Genomic DNA, 7,171 nt, shown 5'->3' with positions numbered 1-7,171 from the left:
GCACAGTGGCTCAAGCCTGTAATCCCTCACTTTGAGAGGCTGAGGTGGGCGTATCACTTGAGGTCAGGAGTTCAAGACCAGCCTGACCAACATGGAGAAACTCTGTCTCTACTAAAAATACAAAATTAGTTCTGAAAAGAATCTGGGTAGAAATAAAAGAAAAAATAAACAAAATAAATAAATAAATAAAAATACAAAATTAGCTGGGTGTGGTGGTACATGCCTGTAATCCCAGCTACCTGGGAGGCTGAGGCAGGAGAATCACTTGAACCCAGGAGGTGGAGGTTGCAGTGAGCCAAGATCATGCCATTGCACTCCAGTCTGGGCAATAAGAACAAAACTCCGTCTTAAAAAAAAAAAAAAAAAAGAAAAGAAAAAAAAAAAAAAAACACCTTAACAGGCTCTCCTGTCTTCAGTCTCGGCTCTTCCTGTACCTCCCACTGCTCTCTGACCTTGCTAAAGCTAAACAGACCTCCACTCCTGCCTGCTCAAGGACCTCCACAGCCTGCCACATTCTACAGAACAAAGCCAAGCTCCTGAGTTTGGCATTCAAGACCTGTTCTGGCCTTAGCCTGACTCTCCAGCCTCATCTTTTCCATGACTGTGTATATCACCCCCCTACCCCAACTCCACCAAGACGCAGGAATTCCAGCTAGATTAGATGACTTGTACAGAACACTCTCCATGCTTTCACTCCTGCCTGTGCCAAAGTGATGACATCTTTACTTTTTTTTCTTTTTTTTTGAGACAGAGTCTCGCTCTTGTTGCCCTAGCTGGAGTGCAACGGTGTGATCCCAGCTCACTGCAACCTCCACCTCCCGGGTTCAAATGATTCTCCTGCCTCAGCCTCTTGAGTAGCTTCAATTACAGGCATGCACCACCACACCCAGCTAATTTTTTATTTTTATTTTATTTATTTATTTATTTTTAGTAGAGATGGGGTTTCACCATGTTGGTCAGGCTGGTCTTGAACTCCTGAGCTCAGATGATCTGCCCGCCTTGGCCTCCCAAAGTGCTAAGATTACAGGCATGAGCCACTGTGCCAGCTTATTTTTATATTTTCATTGTTTTTAAAGGGCAGTGAACATGGTCTGGTCCAGCTATTTGTCAGAATTTTTTTTTTTTAAAGCTTCTTGCAGAGCAGGGCTAACTCATAGGCAGCATGCCCAGAGTCAGCCTAAATTTTATTTTATTTTAAGATGGAGTCTTGCTCTGTTGCCCAGGCTGGAGTGCAGTATAAGTAGCACGATCTCGTCTCACTGCAACCTCTGCATTCCAGGTTCAAGCGATTCTCCTGCCTCAGCCTCCTGAGTAGCTAGGATTACAGAAGGGCCCCATCACGCACAGCTAATTTTTCTATTAGTAGAGACGGGGTTTCACCACGTTGGCCAACCTGGTCTTGAAGTCCTGACCTGGTGATCCGCCCACCTCGGCCTCTCAAAGTGCTGGGATTACAGGTGTGAGCCACCGTGCCCGGCCCTTTTTTTTTTTTTAATTTTGTATTTTTACTAGAGACGGGGTTTCTCCATGTTGGTCAGGCTGGTCTCAAACTCCCGACCTTAGGTGATCTGCCCACCTCTACCTCCCAAAGTGCTGGGATTACAGGTGTGAGCCACCAAGCCCAGCTGTGATGACATCTTTTCTCATCCTTTAAGCCCCAGCTCATATGATTTACCTTAGGAAACTTCCCAGGCTGCTCCCATCCCCACTCCAGGGAGTCAGTTGCCCGGCTCTGGCCTCCCATAGTAATCTATGCTTCCTCCGCCATGGCGTATATCTTACCGTAAGGCTTCTTTTCTCATCCTTCTTATTATCTTGTCTCTTATTCCCTAGACTGAAAACTATCTATGGATTTCATCTCTATTTTCCTAGGACCTGTTTACTCAGGACCTGTTTACACTGTAGGTCCTCAATATTTGCTAAAAAAGTGAATGAACCCAGCTTACCTGTTTCGCAGTCCCAGAGACGACAGCTGTTGTCAGCTGAGCCAGTGAGGACATGCTTGGTGTCCCCTGAAGAGTTGTTAAGAAGCATGACAAAGTTCACCTGGGCCCTTGTCCTCTCATCTCCCTGTTCAGCCCCAAAGAGCCCTTCTTCCCCTCTTACCTCCTTATTCAGAACTGGAACTTGTCCTGAATGTTTCCTCAACCAGTGAAGAGACCAGGGAGTAGGAGATATCATTCTCTAGGCCCTCAACAGCACCCCCAACTCCCACCTTCCAACTCAGCCTCTCCACTGCTGGCAGACCCTGGCAGCACGGATTCAGAGCCAAAACAAGGATACAGTCAGCGTCCACACACCACACAGCTCCAGTATGGCCCATGTAGGTGCCCAGCCTCTCGCCATTCACAGAGTACCATACATTGACTATCTGGAAAAGTCAAACACAGGATGGTACATGTCCCAGTAAAGCAATGGCTTCCTATTTTGCCCCAAGAACCCTCAGCAGCCTATAGCCAGGCTGATTCTGCCGTCTTCTGCCCATTTCTTGGGAAATAGGGAGCTGGTAAAAAGACCAACTCCTGGATTCTCCTCCCTTCCTGAAGATAAGCACCAGAGAAGTCAGGCGCCTTGCAAAAACATCCTCATTTGCTAGCCACAGCTCTCCTGGCACTCCCAATGGCTCCAAAGAGTAAAAGGTCAAGTTGAGCTCCAGTCCAGAAAAACAGTATCTTTGATGTCTTATCCAAGTAGGAGCAGTTGGTAGTAGGGAAGACTGGGTTCCAGTGCCTGCTCTGCCACTGTCTCACTGTATGATCTCAAATACATTGCTTCTGACCTGTGAACTTCAGTTTTCTCATCTTGAAAATGGCCAGGACAATAATTTTTTCTTCAATAGGTAGCTGTAAGGCTCCAATAAAATAATGTCTAAGGAATTTAAAATGTAAGTGACTAGGCCGGGCGCGGTGGCTCAAGCCTGTAATCCCAGCACCTTGGGAGGCCGAGGCGGGTGGATCACGAGGTCAAGAGATCGAGACCATCCTGGCCAACATGGTGAAACCCCGTCTCTACTAAAAATGCAAAAAAATTAGCTGGGCATGGTGGTGTGTGCCTGTAATCCCAGCTACTCAGGAGGCTGAGGCAGGAGAATTGCCTGAACCCAGGAGGCGGAGGTTGCGGTGAGCCGAGATCGCGCCATTGCACTCCAGCCTGGGTAACATGAGTGAAACTCCGTCTCAAAAAAAAAAAAAAAAAAAAAAAAGTGACTAACATTCATTAGGCACTCAAATGCATAGGTGCTCTGCCAAGCTCCTTACATTATCTCATTTAATGCTAAAGACAATCCTGTAAGTACCCAGTTTTATAAAAAGGGAAACTACGGTTTAGAAAGGTTAAGTAACATACTCAAAATCACACTGCTAGTAGATGTAGGAGTCAGCATTCACATCAGGTTTGTCTGACTTCAGAGACCCCACTTTTAACCACTAGTTAACTTCCTCCGTATGGAGGTGCCTCAAAAGGCAGTATCACGAGGGACTGTTTTGCATTGAGTAGCAGGATGGGATGGACTGAAAATGAGACTAGAGACACCCTCAGTTAAGTCCCCTGTATCTGAATAACACGGCCTGCACCTATCCCGGTAGAAAGGTTAGATCATCCCCCGAAAGGTCGCATCCCGTTCTCTGAGCAAGCTGACCCTCATCCTCATCCCCTTTCCACAGTGGTCTCTTGCTTTTCTTGGGGTGCAGTGGCACGATCTCAGCTCACCAGGTTCAAGTGATCCTCTCGTTTCAGACTTCGAAGTAGCTGAGCCCAGAGGCTCGAGCCACCACATCAGGCTAATTTTTGTGTGTGTAGAGATGGGTCCCACTATGTTGCTCAGGCTGGTCTCCAACGCCTGGGCTCAGGCGATCCTCCCCTCTCAACCTCTCAAAGTGTTGGGATTACAGGCGTGAGCCGCTGCACTCAGCCAAACGAGTTCTTCCCCACCTTTTCCGGTACTCTCGCCAACCTACCCCCGGGATGTCCTCTCCCTACTTCTCAAAATGGGCCGTTTCTTTGGTTCCCCCAATCGGGAAAACTGGCATGTCCACCCATCTTCCTGGCATAAGGAACTCGCCCCTCCCGGGCCCCCTCCCGAGCCCTCCCTTCAGCCGACGCTCACAGGGTCCTTGGCCACAGTAAAGAGGAGGTCTCCTTCGCGGTTATACTTAATCTGCGTAATGGACCGCTCATGGCCCTGCAGCAGGATCGGCTTCTGTGGGAACAAGACAGTAACGTCAGTGCCCGGAATTGGGTCCCGGCCTCAGCCCAGGACCCTCACTGCAGTACCCCAAACTCTGGAACTCACCATCCCGGCGATGATACGAAGACCGCAACGTGAGTAGGACCGGAAAAGGCTTTGGAACCACTTCCGGATTGTGGGTCTCCGCCCCCTCGCTCCCGGAAGTAGAAGACAGCAGCGTTGCCATGGCGGCGTCTCTGGGTAGGTAGCTAGTCCCGCCCCTCCATGGATTTCTCGAATTCATTTAGAATTCATTTCCTGCTCCATGTCCCCCGCCCCAAATCCCAACCCCTGCTACAACCCCAGAGCCGGACTCCTGGATTCATCTCCCCAGCCTCCCGGGGCCTTTCCTAGCCGCCAGTCGCAGCGGAAGCGAAGAGAGCGAAGGAGGAAGTGGGGGCGGCTACCTGGGGATAGGAAGCCAGGAGCGGGCGGAGCAGGCAGGCGGGCGGCCGTTTGGGGTGGGGGGTCAGTGACTCAGTCGTCTGCATTCAGGGCAGGTGCTGGCTCTAGTGCTGGTGGCCGCTCTGTGGGGTGGCACGCAGCCGCTGCTGAAGCGGGCCTCTGCCGGTCTGCAGCGGATTCATGAGCCGACCTGGGCCCGACAGTTGCTACAGGAGATGAAGACCCTCTTCTTGAATACTGAGGTGCGTCTGTGAAAGTCCCCGCTCTCGGGGGAGTTGCCGCCAAGAATTTGGTCTTTGGGGTCAAACAGGTCTGTGTCAGCCCCACCACTTACTAGAAACTCTCCAGAGTCACTTGTCCTTCAGTTTCATCATCGGTAAATGGTGATTATAATAATAAACATCTGGGCCGGGCGTGGTGGCTCAAGCCTGTAATCCCAGCACTTTGGGAGGCCGAGGCGGGTGGATCACGAGGTCAAGAGATCGAGACCATCCTGGTCAACACGGTGAAACCCTGTCTCTACTAAAAATACAAAAAATTAGCTGGGCATGGTGACGCGTGCCTGTAATCCCAGCTACTCAGGAGGCTGAGGCAGGAGAATTGCCTGAACCCAGGAGGCGGAGGTTGCGGTGAGCCGAGATGGCGCCATTGCACTCCAGCCTGGGTAACAAGAGCGAAACTCCGTCCCAAAAAAAAAAATAAATAAATAAAAAATAAACATCTGATAGGGCAGTTACGGGAATTAGGTGAGATACCCAGCGCACTTAGCATTGGGCCTAGAACATAGTAAATGCTCTATGGCTACCATTATTCATATTTTATTATTGTAATTCCTCCAGTTATGTAAGGCAACATTTGTGACCCTTTCCAGAGGGAGGGCTTGGGGCTCAAATTGGCCCTGCAGGGGAGGAGTTCAGAGGAGGGAGGCTGTATATGGAGGACTTGGGGAAGGCTTCCTGGAGGGGCTGACATTGGCCTCAGTGCCTTGCAGGATGGGAACCAGCAGAGGTGAGGGAGAGGGTAGTTTGAGCAGAGGCACAGAGTTCAGTCTGTTTCCCTCTTTGTCCTGGAAGGGTCCTCCTTAGAGGGCCTAATGTTCTCTGGGTCTTATAACCCTCACTCCAAGAAAAGGCATATGCTAGAAGCTCAAAGAAGGCAGTGCTGCTCATTCAGGCCTTCACACTGATGCAGGTTTCTCCTCTTTCCAGTACCTGATGCCCTTTCTCCTCAACCAGTGTGGCTCTCTTCTCTATTACCTCACCTTGGCATTGACAGGTGGGTCCTGGCTTGGAACTGTTCTGCTTCGTGTTCGAGGCCACCTGTAAGAGTGATTTGTTGGGTGGAGCTTGAAACACCTCATTCCCATCAGTGAGAGAGGGCTGACTAGCCTTAGTTCCCTCCTAGTGTCCTCTTCTCTGAACAAGAAGGGCACAGTGGGCTGGTTCTGAGTATGTTGCTAGGCACTGGGGTTGGTTTGAAGCCTGGCAGTCTTGTGTGACAGCAGACGAAGAGGGAAGGTTCATTCTGCTGTGCCAAGTGCTGGCTTTCACACTCTTGGTTCCACTGTGTGCTCCCTGCCTGACCATGAGCAAGTTCCTCATTTGAGCTTTGGTTTTTTTGTTTGTTTTTTGAGACAGTGTCACTCTTGTGGACCAGGCTGGAGTGCAATGGCACTATCTCAGCTCACGGCAACCTCCGCCTCCCGGGTTCAAGCGATTCTCCTGCCTCAGCCTCCTAAGTAGCTGGGCTTACAGGCATGTGCCACCATGCCTGGCTAATTTTTTAATTTTGTAGAGTTGGGTTTTTTTTTGTTGTTGTATTTTTAGTAGTGCTGGGATTACAGGTGTGAGCCACCACACCCAGCCTGAGCTTTGGTTTTATACAATTGGCTTCATAGCATTGTGAGGATTAAATTTAATCCCAGCACTTTGGGAGGCTGAGGTGAGAGGATCACGAGGTCAGGAGTTCAAGACCAGCCTGGCTAACATGGTGAAACCTATCTCTACTAAAAATTATTTTAAAATAGCCAGGCGTCATGGTGCGCACCTGTGATCCCAGCTACCAGGAAGCTGAGGCAGAAGAATCAGAAGAATCATTTAAACCCAGGAGGCGAAGGTTGCAGTGAGCCAAGATCACGCCATTGCACTCCAGCCTGGACGACAGAGCAAGACATCATCTCTTTTTCTCCTTTTTTTTTTTCTTTGTGACTTACTGGTTCTATCTCTAGAGAGACTTCATCTCAAAAAAAAAAAAAAAAATGAATGAATGAAAAACATTTAGGAGAGTGCCTGATGCTCAGAGCTCCATATACATAAATTTCTTTTATCTTAGAAAATGAAGTTGACGTCCAGGCTTGGTGGCTTGGCCGGGCATGGTGGCTCATGCCTGTAATCCCAGCACTTTGGGAGGCCAAGGCAGGCGGATCATGAGGTCAGGAGATCGATACCATCCTGGCCAACATGGTAAAACCCCATCTCTACTAAAAAAAAAAAAAATATATATATATATATATACACACATATATATATAAATTAGCTAGGT

The 7,171-nt window shown here is 49.2% G+C and overlaps 2 protein-coding genes across 5 annotated transcripts in view; one reads left to right on the top strand and one right to left on the bottom strand.

Moving 5' to 3' along the window:
- EIF3I (eukaryotic translation initiation factor 3 subunit I) overlaps nt 1-4,378 on the bottom strand; it is an 11,667-nt gene extending 7,289 nt beyond the window's left edge. Inside the window, exons 1-4 of the mRNA XM_032246742.1 lie at nt 4,292-4,378; nt 4,106-4,198; nt 2,284-2,371; nt 1,947-2,012 (exon numbers count right to left, since the gene is read on the bottom strand). Coding sequence (XP_032102633.1) covers nt 1,947-2,012; nt 2,284-2,371; nt 4,106-4,198; nt 4,292-4,294 — 250 coding nt within the window. The 5' untranslated portion in view covers nt 4,295-4,378. The remainder of the gene's footprint in view (nt 1-1,946; nt 2,013-2,283; nt 2,372-4,105; nt 4,199-4,291) is intronic.
- The window catches only part of TMEM234 (transmembrane protein 234), an 8,773-nt gene continuing 5,969 nt past the window's right edge, over nt 4,368-7,171 (top strand). For all 4 annotated transcript variants that reach the window (XM_032246746.1, XM_032246748.1, XM_032246749.1 and 1 more), the window contains exons 1-3: nt 4,368-4,426; nt 4,721-4,872; nt 5,839-5,905. In XM_032246746.1, the coding sequence (XP_032102637.1) occupies nt 4,411-4,426; nt 4,721-4,872; nt 5,839-5,905 (235 nt within the window). In that variant the 5' untranslated portion in view covers nt 4,368-4,410. The remainder of the gene's footprint in view (nt 4,427-4,720; nt 4,873-5,838; nt 5,906-7,171) is intronic.

The sequence above is a fragment of the Sapajus apella genome, unplaced genomic scaffold (assembly GCF_009761245.1).
Source record: "Sapajus apella isolate SASKATOON/1434 unplaced genomic scaffold, GSC_monkey_1.0 scaffold62, whole genome shotgun sequence".
Classification (NCBI taxonomy): Eukaryota; Metazoa; Chordata; class Mammalia; order Primates; family Cebidae; genus Sapajus; species Sapajus apella.
The sequence above is the reverse complement of the archived record's forward strand: the minus strand, read 5'-3'. Positions and strand labels throughout refer to the sequence as shown.